This window comes from Anabrus simplex, chromosome 5, assembly GCF_040414725.1.
Source record: "Anabrus simplex isolate iqAnaSimp1 chromosome 5, ASM4041472v1, whole genome shotgun sequence".
NCBI classification, from domain to species: domain Eukaryota; kingdom Metazoa; phylum Arthropoda; class Insecta; order Orthoptera; family Tettigoniidae; genus Anabrus; species Anabrus simplex.
Genome location: NC_090269.1, coordinates 50,149,048 through 50,165,705, shown reverse-complemented (window position 1 = coordinate 50,165,705; position 16,658 = coordinate 50,149,048). Strand labels below are relative to the sequence as shown.

The 16,658-nt window shown below is 38.6% G+C and overlaps 1 protein-coding gene across 1 annotated transcript in view; it reads left to right on the top strand.

Moving 5' to 3' along the window:
* Positions 1 to 16,658, top strand: part of Sema1a (semaphorin 1a) — an 828,612-nt gene that overhangs the window by 775,870 nt on the left and 36,084 nt on the right. The window contains exons 12-13 of the mRNA XM_067146885.2: positions 1,468 to 1,610; positions 5,935 to 6,081. Of these exons, the coding sequence (XP_067002986.1) occupies positions 1,468 to 1,610; positions 5,935 to 6,081 (290 nt within the window). The remainder of the gene's footprint in view (positions 1 to 1,467; positions 1,611 to 5,934; positions 6,082 to 16,658) is intronic.

Below are 16,658 nucleotides of genomic sequence, written 5' to 3'. Positions count from 1 at the left end.
CAGATCTATTTCCACTCAGCTCCTGACAAATTAGTTTCTACTTCCCAGTTCGTAGTGGGAATTGGGGATAAGTTTCTACACTTATTAAGGATACTATTCTTGAGAGTTCTTCATTTATGATATGAGAAATATAGGATAAAGAGAGAGTTACACAAACACGACAAATAGGTTAGACAAATAAAAAAGAGGTTTAAACAGATGGTAGACACAAGGAGGAAAGGAATGCAGTGAGTGTAATATCTACATACAGTAGAAACTAACCTATCTGCATTAATTGTTACTAGGAGTTGTGTAGATAAGCAAAAATCTGGATAATTGAATTCAAAATTGTAATGTATTAAAATAAACATACAATAGGTGCAGTACAGTTCAGTTCAGTACATGAAACATTTATTGACAATTACGAACTCAAAATATGAAAAATTTAATATAGCCTACATGCACTTGAAGAGTAATAAAATAAATACATTACAATATATAAAAACTTTATGAAGTAAATAACATTTAGGAAACTCAGTCATCAAAAATTCCCAACTTTTTACCCCAGTGCGGCATGGGCTCCTCAGTTGGATACCGCATCTTCCCAAGACACTGCCCGGCTAGCACGCCGGTAGCAAGCTATACATGTGATAAGCACAATGCAGTACCAACGTATTAATGAGTCCATGCTGCACTGGGGCGAAACATTGGTAATTTTTGATGATTGAGTTTCCTGAATTTTCTTTAGCTATCTCAATCGGAAGCCATATTTTTGGTCAATATTATAAAGCCTCAAAGCTTACATAACATATTGATGTAGAAAAAACAAGGGTGGGAGGGCCTCTTCATGTATAAATAATTGAGGATCCGGATATCTAAGGTCCAGATAATAAAGTTTCTTCTGTAAGTTACATATGTAATGGAAAGAAACACCCAACTCTATGAACATGCATCAAAAATAAGAAGTTATAAAGAAGGATAGGAACACACAAGAAGCCTAAACACAAGGACAGGCAAGAGTAGGTAGAAAAGCGAGACAAGGAAAAGCAAGAAAGTACAAAAAGACAGCGGCAAATGCCTTCAAACATTACTATCTCTCCATTTCATCCAGATTTATTTCTTCTCAACCCCAGCAAACTTATTTTTAGCCTGTCATTATGTTCATCTTTAATCGTGTTCCTATCTTCCCTAAGTCCGTGCCATTGATTCCCGCTCACATGAAAAGAAATTAATAATTCTTGAAAGAGAAGAAGAAGAAATTAACAGAGTCATGCCATCAAAACATTTCACTTACTCATGATCTTGATGGCTTTAAATCTAGAGAAGATTATTTCAGAAGGTGAAGGGAAGAATAAGGTTCAAGCTTTTTGTTGATGAATCTCTTACTTGGTGCTAATCCATTCCAAGAATCAGGGTGTGTATTTGTATGGTTTGGTAATAGAGGCGATGTTTCTTAACAAGACTGTGATTGCTTGTTTCCTCTTACAGTGAGTGTGTGGCCTTGCAAGATCCATATTGTGCCTGGGATAAGCAAAACCAGAAGTGTAGAGCAGTAGGTGCCCCTCGTTGGAGTGAAGAGAAATACTTCTATCAGAGTATTGCTACTGGAGTTCATGCTGCCTGCCCTGCAAGTAAGTAAATCTTCTTATATTTCTACTTTAAGAAAAAGGAAATTAGAGTATTTTTGTGCAGCTAGAATATAACAGTACCACTCATAAAGGGAAAGGCAATAAAGTCTTCAGAACTGTATTCACAACACAAAACAGTGAAAGTATAATATTTCAGTTAGTCAGAACCAACCTGGTGAACATAATCATTTAGGAATCATATCTTTATGTGGTTAGCTGGTGCAAGTCCCATTGGTGAAAAATATTTTCACCATCTGAATGTTGGGCGGCAGGATAATCACTAGATTGTATGCCAAAAGCGTGAGTTCACTTCAAAACCTCTCTGCAGTGTTCATATGGAATGAGTGCATCTGATGATGGTAATAGTGGTTCATCCATCGAATGGGGACATTAAGCCTCGATCAGATCCCTTGGTGTTATCCAGTAAGAGTAGGCTATGCTTGTTACTAGATTTCACCATGTCCCTACCCCAGTATCACCATCACACACTGTACAACAGATAACACACAATCCTAATACTGGACACACCAACACATACATAAATCTTTGCCTCTGAGACAAAGGGGAAACACCTCCTTGACTAAAGATGGTGCACACAAATAAGTGAAGATCGCAAACCACCCATCATCACAGCCAATGGACTCATATCAAAGTGCGTGGACGTTATAACACACACTTTTGAAAATATATATTTTATGTAATTCTTTTTTACAGGGGTCTCTCAAAGTTATAGCTTATCAGGATTTCATTTGGGTAGGAGTGGGGTTAACAAAACATGAATGGCATCAATATTATGGTTGTTTATCCTCTGAAAAACAATATTTATGTAGATACAATTACAATTCTTATTGATTAATATAATGCACAATTAGACCTTAAAAAGGAAGTACCGGTATATAATGTAATGAAGGTAGATAAAAAATTAAATACATTGCTTGTAGGTAAAAAAGTAAAGCAAAGCAAAGTCATCTCCATACAGGCCATGAAGGCCCTTGGAGGGGTGGAAGGTAAAGGCTTCCGCCATTCATAACCTCGGCACATTATGGGGTGGAGTGGTTAGCTCTACACCCGGCCGCCTTTGCCCCAAGGAATTAACCCGGTACTCATTTTTGGTGTAGGCTGAGTGAACCTCAGGGCCATGTGCACCTCTGGAAGTGGAAATCTCGTTTCTTAAATTTTAGGACTTCCTGACGGGGATTCGAACCCACATCCTTCCGGGCGAACCGAGCACGCCTTTACCGCCTCAGCCAGGCAGCCCCTATTGCTTGTAGGTACATTACATAAAAAGTTATAATGTTTAATTGTACCGATTTAATCCCATTATTTTACTCCAGTCATCTTCCCTTTCCCTTATCCAGTTCTCGCCGGGTCGATTTGTAGCACACCTCCACCTTCCTTTCTTCTTCTAACATTCCTGTTTCATCATTTTGTCCTAGTCTGTCCAGGTTTCTTCTTTGTGTGCACTCCTCTTTATTGAATTGATTATTTTTTAATTTTATTGATTCTATTTTTTTTAATTTTATTGATGAATAGAGTTCCAGAGAGCAAGAGCTCTGTCAAGAGGAACAATACATAGATAAACACAACAGTTGGTAGATTAAGGTCCAAGGCTTAAAAGTGAAAGAGTAATAATAGTGGTTTTACATATGCTTTGAGTATCACTATTTACCTAATGGAGAGATTATATACAGGTCGAGTCATAAGTCATGGCAACTTTTTTTTCTTCTCGCGAACAGGAGACAACATGGAAAATCTAAGATATGCATTTAGAAATGCATGGTATGTACTTGCGTATGATGCCACTAGATGGTGTATGTAAATAACAGTGTGGGTCTAAGCATGGCCCCAAGTTCAGTGTGTGAGTGAGTGTCACAAAATAGAAGTCAAGAGCAGGAGCAACGATCATAGGGAGGTTCTTCCACACCCGCCTTATTCGCCTGATCTGAGTCCATGTGACTATGATCTAATCCCCAAAGTCAAGAAGCCATTATGTGGACAACAGTTTGCTAACAAAGAGGACATCGTAACAGCATTTCAGAGAGAGGTGTCACACGTTAGCAATACACATGCAGCGAAGGATATTCAGTGCCTGCCCCACTGCTGACAACGCACAGTGGAAGCCTTGGGTGATTATTTTTAAGTTCTGTAACCAGTGGAGACCTGTCCTTTGTACGTAGTCTTGTGTATTTGCTGTCTGTACCATAATAAACCAATGTTTCCCAATGGCTTGTGTTCTGTCACCGTCTTACGAGAATCTCCTGAAGTCAGAATTTGACCTCAGGCACTATGCATAAGTACATGCCCTATATTTCCAAATGCATATCTTAGATTTTCCATGTTGTCTCGTGTTTGAGAGGAAAAAAAATAGTTGCCATGACTCATGACTCGACCCTCATATTAAGTAAGTGGATTATTACCAAAGTAACAATAGAGGAGGAACAACTTTTTTTACTTTTAAGATGACTTTGGAAAAAAAAAAATTAGAGAAATAACCGTTACACATTCATAGTGCCTAACAGGTACTTCTAAGCTTATTACGAAATGGCACAGTTTTAGAGATTATTGCTATATTGTCAGGAATGCTGTTATATTCAGATATTAGTAAGTGTTGCACTCCCTTAGTGCCAAACCTTGTTGTATAATTTTGAAAAACATGTTGTTTTTTTTTGTTTTTTTTTTTTTGCCTTGTCTTATATGAGTGGATGTCAGTGACTTTAGGAAATTCAGAGTTTATGCAAGACTTTCTTCTGGGTCTCCCTCTCGGTCTCTTTCCCTCGAACTTCATCTCCATCATCTATTTTGGTATTCATTTCTCCTCCATCCTCTTTACATGTCCAAATCATCTTAGTTTATTTCTATCAGTTTTCTCATTTAGGTTTTCTATTCCAACTTCCTTTCTAATATCTTTGTTTCCCATTCTATCCTTCCTTGTTTTTCTAATCACACTTCATAGGTATTTCATTTTGCTGTCTTGAATTCTACTCTTCCCCCTATGTGTCATTGTCCAGGTCTCAGCCACATAAGTCAATATTACTCCAACATCATATTTAAAAAGAACTAAATTACTCCTCAACTAAGGGTGAAAATGCTCTTGAGACAATAATTCCAAAAATTACACTAAGAATGTTAGGCAATTTAATAAAGATTAAATGATTTTAAAACTGCAGTTTAACTACCTTTTTATACAAGAGCATTTAATACAAATCACTTCATAATATTTTTTAAAAACAAGTTGTTATTAAACCATTTTGGAAGATGAATACAGTATGTTATCGTAATTTATTAATTTCCAACAATTTCATCAAAGGTATAAGGCATGATCAAAAAGTTACCATTTGAGGGTGTTGTTGCAGCAGACGTGCAATGTAGCGCGACTCCAATGCGGGTATATAAGCACAGACGTGTAGGTAAAGGGATTAGTGGGGCAGTCGTGTTGTGCTGAGGTGCGTACATTAAGTGCGGCCACGTGAACTATGGCAACATTATTATCAAATGCGACCAAACAGGACCAGCATGCTGTTATTCTGTTCTTGGCTGCTGAAGGACAAACACTGGTGGACATCCATCAGAGAATGAACATAATGGGGCAGCATATCTGTTGAAAACCACCGTGTGGAACGATGCACCCAATTCTGTGTGGGATGTGTTTTGACACAAGACGCCGGTCAATCTGGGAGGCCACCGTCATGCATTATGGACAACAATAAGCAGGCAGTGGATGAGGCAATGAGGCCCTATAGTCCTAATCTCTTTCCAAGCAATTATCATGCCTTCGGTCTCCTCAAAAAGGCCTTGAAGGATCAATGCTTCCTGCTGGGCGAAGATATGCAGCAGGCAGTTACGGACTTCTTCACGCAGCAGGACACGGTGTTTTACCACACGGGGATCTTCAGCCTGGTGCGTTGGTGGCATGAGTGTCTCAATGCTCACGGTGATTTTCCCTGATTGGCATCCTGATTCAGGACTGTACGGCCATCGGATGAAAATTTTTGATTGCCCCTTATAATTAACTTCTTCTTAATCCTCAATCTGAAGATTGGTTGGCAGTCCAGTCCTCTCTGTTCTCTGTTAGTCTCTTCATTTCCCCTTATGAGTCTTCCCCTACATCTTCTCTGATCTTTCTAGAGTACTGCAGTCTAGGTCTTCTTCTTCCTCTCTTGCCTTGAATCATTCCTTCAAATACATTAACTACACAACTTGCCTTTATGCGAGAATGCCTCTGGCTCTAAATATAAAAGTTTATTTTGTTCACAGTATAATTCTATGTATGTATTTAGTAAGACCTTTGACCATGTGTTACAATTTGTACATGGTATTCTTTTCCCAGGTAAGGTGATTGGGAAGGATGCAGGTAGTGTTGGTGGTCTCTCTTCGAACTACCCTAAATCCTTCAGCCAAGATCCAGGACGAGGCAACAAGGATACTCTTGATGGGGAAGTTATCAACATTATGCATGATGAACAGGAACATAATGGTAAGGTATATTTGTCTTATTTGTTTGTTTAAGTGTTTGATGACTTAGATGTTAGTTTAAGAATGTAGACATTTTTTTATTAAAATTCTATGAACAAGTGACATAAGGGTGGTCATGGCAGAGTCACTGCAAACCTTTAACTAAGTTATTTTCCTTAGGGGGAATTCCTACCATTATGCCATTCACTAACATAATTTAGAGATAAACAGCGCAAAACTATGAAGGATTTCTTCCCTGACCAGTCTGGTAGTTATTTTTCTCTCTGTTAGCTGTTTTCTCTTTTCATAAAAATACTAAGATGATCAACTTCCAATTATTCATGAGCAGATTGTTTGTGCAACCTAAAATAAAAAGTACCATATAGCTATTATAACAAAAAAGGACCCCAGATGGACTTCAGGCCTGTTTCACAAGAAATGTTTGCCAGATGTTTGACACCATCTTCAAAAAAAAGGAAATACCTGTACGTAACAAAATATTTGCTCCCTAATGTAACTTCTATAATTCAAGTAAATGACAAAGGCCCTTAATACATTAAGGTCTTGCTCACTTTTGTACATTTTAATCCTCCAGACAGGCCATTTTTCACTAATTACAGATTTTAAAATTAAATACTAATACTGAACTTTGGTAAAAAATGTATTTCACTATATTTGAATTCATACCTTCTACCTCATATCTGTAAAATGTATAATACAGTTGATAGATCCCTTATCATAGAAATAGTGGATTGAAATTAGTAGGTTTTCATTTTTTAAACTCAGTATCAGCCGTATTTAATTAGTTTTTGTTTTTTAGGCTATTCAGAATTGCTTGTACATGAGATACATCAATGTAATAAAGTTTCCATACTACATAAATAGTACATGTGATCTGTTAGGTCTGTTCAGTTGGTATAATTGCTTTTTGTGTGGTACAGTTCAAAACACTGCAGCACACAAAGACCAACACCACAAACTTCACAGAACCACCTGCTTTCTTTTCTGTCTTTTCCCTGTAGTGGTGTTTTCTTTATAATAATATCACTGTCATCAATATCTGGTCCTGCATCACCTATAAATCACTGTCGTTCAGTCTATGTTCGCACGCAGCCGCCATTACGTCCACACCTCCATCGAATCAACACAAATCTGACCTGATTTAAAAGGAAAAATAATATGATGTGTACAGCTGTAGTTTGCTGTCATGTATATTTCTTTTTGAGAACTATATGAATCAAATCTTATACTGCAGTTCTGATCAATGCACGTAGTACGTTTGTTTCGTAGAGCCGGGCTGACTGGCTCGGACGGTTGAGGTGCTGGCCTTCTGATTCCAACTTGTCAGGTTCAATCCTGGCTCAGTCCAGCAGTATTTGAAGATGCTCAAATACGCCAGCGTTATGTCTGTAGATTTACTGGCACGTAAAAGAACTTCCACGGGACTAAATTCTGGCACCTCGGCATTCCTGAAAACTGTAAAAATGGTTAGTAGGACGTAAAGCAAATACAGTAGAACCTCGATAATTCGAAATCGGTTAATTCAAAATCCCACGTAATTCGAAGAAGTTCTCATTCCTGGAAACATGAGATACAGTTTTGCATGTTATTTAAATTGTTTAATTCGAAATACGGATAATTCGTAATTCGAAGTACATTGTCGGCCCCATTACCGAAATTCAGTCTTTTAATTCGAAACTGCCTTTACATTTTAAAACAATAGTATGTTACAGAGTAATTTCAACTCGAAATTTATCCGCGTCATAATAGAACGCGTGTTCCGGAACGTGGAGGGGTACGGTAGCTTTCCGCACTTACACTCACTTCGGTGGGTCTACAGTGCGCTTCATGATTGCCAAGTTGAATGAAATCGGAATTCTTTTGTATTCAACCTTTTAAGGAACGCCGTAATACCACCCAACAGGCAGTGTGCGGGAAAACAGAATGCGCGAACACTGGCGATGCCGACAGTTGACGAAAAAGCGTGGCTCATATGATAAATTCGTAGGCAAAGAACAATACTGTCATTGCCGATGAAACTGCATTGCTTTATTTTAATGCGAGCCCAAACGGTCTTATGGTTTTAAAGAAAGTGCCAGCCGGGGAATCGTACAAGGGTCGGGGATAATGGTCATTGTAGTGCGTTGCAATTGCAATGCACATGGAAGCGAGAAACTTTATCCCCTCGTCATAGAAAAGTTCGATAAGCTACAATGTTTTAAGGGCGTCGGGCACTTTCCATCCCAGTACTACGCATCTAAAAATGCAAACAGTACAGATATCCAAAAAAGAATGCATTTGCACAGGGGAACCAGCATAATTTATCCTCGTCTTTGAATTGTGTGATTTTTTTCTTTCGTTGCGTGAGGTTATGTTCGTCAGTGATTTATCCAATGAATTATTTGAACATTGTAAATGCACCTTGTTGGATACATTTCGGAAATAGCTTTTCCATGGCATTGGAAAGGTTTAAACTGTGAATCGAGGTGATTGCATGTATTAATGGGTCTTAGAATACTTTGTGACGCGGCAAGTGTTTACATTTCTGAAGTGAGAGAGAAGTGCCATGGCGGGAAATCGTACAAGGTTAGAGTCATAGGAAAGTTTGATTTTAAGTGCATCGGGTCCTTTCTGTGTAAATACAAGGCATCTAAAATGCATACAGTATAGTACTCCAATGAATAAAGCACTTGCACATGGGAGCCAGCATAGATTTCTCCTCGTCTTTGAATCGTGCTTTTTTTTTTTTTCGTTATTCCGTTGCGTGAGGTTATATTTGCCAATGAGATATGCAAGTGCATTATCTGAATACTGTAAATGCACATTTTTGGATAAATTTAGGAAATATTTCTTTTTTCATGGCATTTGAAAGGTTTAAACTGAATCAAGGTTAACTGCATGCAGTAACGGGCCTTAGAATATTTCGTAACGCGGCAAGGGTTGGTACTTCTGAATTGCAAATTGGCGGTTAATTCGAAATCACGTAATTCGAAGTCCGATTTTTGAGTCCCAACGACTTCGAATTAACGAGGTTTTACTGTAACATTATTATAAACATGTTTTGTAGTAACAATGTAAAGAAGACCAGAGAATGTGTGCCATGAAGCCTTCATTCTCTACAATAAATGGCACAGCCTGTACAGCGTACAGCCTTCAACTTCGATGTGTTAAACGAAGTTATCAAACAGGTTTCCTGGCAATGCTAATGGAAGAAGTTGTCAACATGGTGGAAAGAAATAACACTGTTGAGCACCACTTTCTGCATATCTAATGCTTGGCAATATGTCAAAGCATAAACATTAGTGTCGATGTGGTGCAAAATGGTAGAAAATTACTTCTTAGGCTGCACAGAAGATATGAACAAGCAGACATAATGGACGTGGTCTCATGTAAGCCTGGCTTCCAGTACTTGATCGATGAAGAAATTGTGCACACAGCTGCAAACAATCCAGGCAAAGAAATGGGTCGAATGAGAACGGTGAAGAAGATGGTAGTAGCTGTGGCTGTTAACAATAGCTCAACTATGCAGTGTAGTAACGTGTTGCTTCAATATATGAGTTTACAAGACTCTTTACAGTGAAATTTTGGTTACAGGGAAAATATGTAGTATGAATTGTATTAATGTGATTTACCGTGTTCTCCCCTTCATTGAGTCAAATAAGTGGTAGCGTTCTGCATACAAGGTGCGTTCCATAAATAATGCGACCAAATTCATAAAAAATCATTTATTAAATATACTCGTACAAATAATCAAAAATCATCAAAATAGCACCGCCTTGCGTCAATACACTTCTGGAGGCGGTGTTTCCATGCCTGAAAGGCATCTTGGAAGGCCTTTTCCGGAATGTCCTTTAGAGCCGATGTAACATGCGCCTGGATTCTTTCAATCGTATCCCAATGTTTTCCTTTCATGACTCCTTTTAACCGAGGAAACAAAAAAAAGTCAGCGGGTGCCAAGTCAGGACTGTAGGGAGGCTGGGGAACCAATGGGGTGTTGGTCCTGGCCAGGAAGTCATTGACAATGAAGGCGCTGTGACTCGGCGCGTTGTCGTGATGAACTTTTCACGTGTCCTTGATGTCGCTTTGGCAGCGCGAGACCCTCCTTTTCAGTCTTTTGAACACTTCCAAGTAGAAAGCTGAGTTCACTGTAGTCCCGGTAGGTACGAATTCATCAGCTGCCTGTCAGAGTTCAAACAATCGTGCACACGCGTCACATTTTCGTCGACTCGTGAGGTTGATGGCCGTCCACTGCGAGGTTCGTCGGTGATCTCCTCTCGGCCCTCCATGAACGACTTGTGCCATCGGAAAACTTGTGATTTGGACAAGCAATCAGTCCCAAAGGCCTGCTGAAGTAATGGAAACATTTTGGTGGCGGACGTCTCAAGTTTAATGCAAAATTTGATAGCGTACCGTTGCTCTACAGAACGATCCATTGTGCCGTGTTACATGAACTCAAAACGGGCTTGACAGAAACGCATGTCCTGACTCTCCGGCAGCTCACTGCCGAATGAGATAATGAGCGTTTGAAGCTAACACCCCCCTCCACCTAGCCCAGCAGGTTAGAACACGCTGCGGTGTACAGTTGCGTCAGAAAAAAATTGGTCGCATTAGTTATGGAACGCATGTTATAATAAGTTTTACAACATCAGGTTCCAGGAAGGACATTCCAGGGATCATTAATGAACAAGGGGAGTTTGTAGGTGAGGACATACAGAAGGCAGAAGTATACGGTCAACAGTACATAAAGATAGTTGGATATAAGGAAAATATCCAGGTACAGAAGTCATTTTCTACTAATAGCATTTTGCACTGAAATGACACTAGTGTTTGTGTTTTGACATGTTGGTATTCATTAGATATGCAGAAAGTGGTGCTCAACAGAGTTATTTTCTTCCACCATATTGTCAACTTCTTCCATCAGCCGTAAGGTACTGAAATTTACCTATAATAAAAAAAGATTGTTTACAAAAAGATGCAAATGTTGAAAGCTAGGAAAGCAGCTGGGATTGATAAGATTTCTGAGGATATGCTAAAGACAGTGGGTTGATATCTGAAATACTTACTTTATTACTGTCTGCATGAAGGTGCTATACCAAATGAATGGAAAGTTGCTTTAGTATCCCCAGTATACAAGGAAAAGGCTGATAAACATAAAGCAGATAATTACAGGCCAATCAGATTGACATGTGTTACATGTAAGCTCTGGGAAAGTATTATTTCTGATTATATTAGACACATTTGCAAAATTACCAACCAGTCTGAAAGAAGGCAGTTCGGGTTTTGGGAAGGTGAGGTTCATCTTGTAGGATTCCGGCTAGACAAAGCAGATATTTTAGATTCAGTAGATCATATGGACTGTATTGCCAGTGACCTACCTAAGGCTTTTGATAGGGTGGATTATGGGAAACTGCTTACAAAAATGAGGGTAGTTGGACATTACAAAAGAGTGGTTGAATGGGTAGCTCAATTTATAGAAAATAGAACTCAGAGAATTAGAGTAGGTGAAGCATTATCTGTGCAACCTTACCAATTAGTAAACCAAACATTCAAAAGAAAAGCACAAACATCAAGAAGAAAACAAGCACAATACTTACCGAAAGGCAGTAGCATAAAATATGAAGCGTGGAAGGCAAAGCGAGAATTAAAAAGGCCAGGATCTTACATAACTTTGACAGGTTGCCAGGTAAATACTGCTAGCTACTAAATGACACCACAGATAAATTTGAAATGAAGAAAATTTACTAAGCAAATGTAATTTGAAAATGGTATAAAATAAGAACAATAAAAAAAAATATATAATTCTTTTTCTGAAATTTAAAAATGCAATCAAGCTAGACGAGGAAAACAGTATTTTAAAATAAAGTAGAAATTAAGGAAAAATGAAGCTCACATAAACATAGGCTTCCGCCGAAATTAAGGTTTGAAAATTCATTAATAACTCATTACCTTACATATAGAAACATTAAAATTGGTTGCAACCGATATGCGGGCCCGCGATATAAAAACACTTTAAAACTGAAATTTGCTACACTACAAAATTCTAAGTTACAAGACGCACACAAGGACACACGAAAAAGAAGAAAATTTAGTGGCTCCAACCGCGAATAAACATTACACTAAAGAAACGAGCTAGATGAAAACACAATAAAATAATAGTGCACAGCAACCCCAAGAAAATGAAGTATATTAAAGGAAATTTACAATTAACGGTGCACTCATAAAAATAATAAAGGACACCGAAAACCGAACAGAAGCTACCCGTTACCGACGCGAAGCCAAGATCCCATAATAATCATCAAAGCCACCCAAAATATTAACGTATCATCAGATAAGATAAGAAGGGGTGACATGACGTAATAAAGACAAAAGCAAGGAACCCAAACAATGGGAGAAAAGATAATAAGACAACGAAAGAAAAGTCCCATTATTAAACTTAATTTCGACCAGCAAATTTCAATTTTAAGATTTTAAGTTATTAAAATAATAATAATAATAATTATCATTTATCCAAGAGGTGATAGTGCCAGTTTACATTAGCCTTACTTAATTAAATCACCAGCGATTTACATACTTTAGAACAGAGGGGGCCGTGGAATGCGCTACGATGCGAATATGAGGTGTCATTAATTGAGGCCCGTTACAATGCGATAATCATTACGTACAGATAACCAGCCACGAAGGCAATAGGACAAAATTAGACAGCAATATCAACCAAACAGGACAACACTAAGGGAGAAAACACGCACCGAAATGAATTACCAAAAAATAAAAGTAATAATAATAATAATAATAATAATAATAATAATCGCCATCATAATGAATATCAAGAAACACAGTTGGCAAAAATGCACCCCGACAAAAACGTAAGATAAAATCACTTACACAAAATATCACCTCATAGATGCATAACTAGCGATCCTCGAGCTCCCTACATTACATTAAATTTTCTTTTTCAAATGCATTCACTTCAAATATATATCAGATTTTGCTTACAAGGTTAACCAATACCAAAATAGTCGTTTATAATGTTGCTCATGTCCAAGATGAAATTACTCACATAGGTGCCTGAACGACTGGGATCCCTTCAATAAATTATAATTTTCAGTACTTACTTGGAGTAAAGATATCCAAACTTACAAGACACTTGAAACTTTAAATTCCGACAACGGATAACTCACTGCACCAAGTTTACATGTTACATTAAGAACAAAAAAAGGGTTGGAGCACACTGGATAACTTTGAAGGAATAATAGGGCCTAGCCCTCACATTACTCCTTAACCGCCGGAGTCAAGCTCCATTATAATAGCTTTCCCTTCTCGCCAGGCCGTCTGCTTGGGAACTCCATACAACACAGCCATCTTGGAGAGTAACGGCAAGCTGACTACAGCCGACTACTGAGCTCACACCGAGCTACCCGAGAGGCAGTCCCATAATTCAATGCGTGCACCGCGAAAATGCGCAGAAGTTACAAATGATAATTCGGCGCACTACAGAGTTCAGTCAAATGCCTGACAATAATGGATAGATAACTTGAATTAAATTGGTCTGGTAACTTCCACAGTTAGGAAACAGTTCCAACAATGACCGATAATACAGATAACGGCTGGATACACAAGTCGACATGACAGATGAATAAATAAATACACTTAGATGCTTTGATGTAATAATTCAGTTATGTCCAGTAAATATTAGTTCCCATTTTCACATTACAGTTCTCCCCTCCCGAAGCTAGAACACAGGGGAGGCGCAAGTCCAAAACAATGGATAGCATGCCAATGGTATAATTTCAATGTCCAAACAAATCTTCATACGTTGGATACAGGAAGAGAGACACCAAAATTTTTTTTTTTCAGGTTCAAATAACAAGGAATGGTCTTACTTGGTTGCAGGAATGTTGACCTTCACACAATACTAGCAGATTACATGTTGAGTGTGAGCAGAATGGGATGCAACGTGGCCAGCGTCTCATCACACACCACACAAGTTGACAGTACATGACACAGAGTAGGATTATCATACCAGTACAGAGCGTAGTAGGCAACCATAGGTATCATACACATTAGATCTCCGATCAGCAGATGCATGGGTGCTCGCGCGCGCAAATAACTGGAACACCACACACAGGAGCAGAAAGAGAGGGTCCAAGTGTACATAGCAGACCATGATAAACGGAAATGATTCAACCACAAATGTTAGGGACCACAAAATTTTTCCAACTAGGTTTCCAGGACACCTTAGTAATATATCATTATGCTTCGAGGAGTTACACAAGTTCCACATGTCCAAATTTACCAGCGATAATAGCTCCAATTTTGCACCCGAGTTAAACACATAAGTAACACCGTTAACGTCATTATACCAGACCACATAGTTTGTATCGGCATTTGAAGAATTACCAAAATAATTTAGTTATTTTACATTCTTTTGTAGACTAGTAAGCAAACATACACAAGTTTTTTGAATTACCAACTTATGAGTTATAGTATTACCCATCCAACCTTTGAATAAGACTTACATATTAAGAAAAGGGAGAAAATAACTGAAATATCCCAAGACTTTAATATACTAGTATCGAGACTAATCACAAGAGATCAGAAATGTAATTTTGAATATTTAAGGTGGTTCATGGAATCCAGTGGCAAGTTACAGCGGTTTTAGTCCCAGCAAGTTAAGTAAAATTCAATAGACTCAACAATTTGATAGGTCGAAGACCATTATAGATTACACATTCATTTACATGAAATACTAGCATACTTCCACACATTACATAATTCCACAGGACAATACAGATACCAGAAAGATCGTTAAGACCAAGAGCAGGAAAGATAAATGACCAGGGTGTACAGGGAGGTAACAGAGCAAAAAGATATTACTAAATGGAGGCAGCAGAGCACATACTGACAAACCATGTACAGAAAACAGGTAGCCCAGAACATGAAGATTAGGAAAACAGGAGACGCAGAAGCAGAAACTTTCACAATAAACACAACCATCCGCAACCATAACGTAGCAATCACATGGATAATCGACCAAGAATAAGAAGCAACGATGGCAATAACTGGAGACTTCGCATGCATAATAACAGATGGTGGGGTGTACACAATGTGTGTCCGCAAGAGATCACCATGCAACCATTACCGAGGCCAACAACCACATGACAGCCAACAATTACAGTCAGGACGATAGAGAACAACTGACAAGACATGGAAATTACATAACATCAAACAGAACCAGCTCAACGCAGCATAACAAGGGCCAAAATTCAGGGAAAATTACCTCTCCATATAAATAATCTTTGAATATACTGAGCACAGGTGTATTATCACAACCATCAAGTGTTCAGAAGAACCTCTGGATAACCCAGGACTAATAATATGGTGGCAAAACAACAGTCCACCCTGTGTGATTAGACCAATCACCACAGACACCCTACCAGCCAGTCGGAATACACGGGATATAATAAAATATAAACGATGAAGAAGTGATAGGTTACACGATGACAAGGCGCATAAGTTGATGGAGAAGAACCTTCAGTCAATCAGTTGGGTCCCATACCCCAACGACGGACAAGGAATTTTAGCGACAGTGCCGGATTTACACCAAATGATCCCATACTCACTGGAATAGAACCCAGAACAGTCAGATGACAACCAGGCAACGATATAGTGTTGCAAAAACATGCAGGGTAGAGCCAGAAGCGACAGAGTTACAAGGGGTTACCTTACTAAACCAGATGAGGAACTACGGAAGGCACGAACAAAGGAATACCTTATGTAAATAAGATAAAACGGAAGACGTTACACAGTGACAAGCACCAGGTACAAGGAAAATTTCTCGTACACAAATTTTTCACAATAACAGCAGATCACATACAGCATCTGATCCACGGATACAAATCAAAAGCGACATAAGCTCTCATACCACTAGACATCAAATGAAGACATGATCAGGACAGTGTACATTCACAAAATGACAAGATTTACCAATTACACTCTCATAACCCACAGAAAATGAACAGGAAGGAAGATTTACTACAGAAGGTTAATTTCAGAACAGATTCCACCATAATTAGATAAAGAACGCCACCAGTAACAACACAACAATTGCGAAACTCACAACCAAAATCCCAACATGAAGACACAGTAAAAACGAAGGGTCGTTTAAGCGATAAGCCAGCTGTACTCCACACCAGAACTCAGAAATGAACCCACACAACCACCATGAAGTACCAGTAACAACACATGGGTAAAGCGACAAGAGATAAGGATGATCAGGAATCAACACATGGAGCAACCAACCAGGACTAGCAATGAAAAATCAGGAAGAATGAAAATTCACTCAAGCACATGGCCAAAACTGATATCATTAACCAGCACCAGAAGATCACACACATGCGTGACACTAGTCACACCTAATGACCAGCAGAGAATGAAACCCAGAGCAAGAGTTTAGTACACAGACACCTGACAGAAAATATGCAAGGGGAAGAAGCTAATACACAATGACTACAATTAACCAGGTCAAATAAACCACAGATTCACAAGGAAATTAAGACCACACCTCATTACAACAAGACCACATGAGTGAACCACATGCGC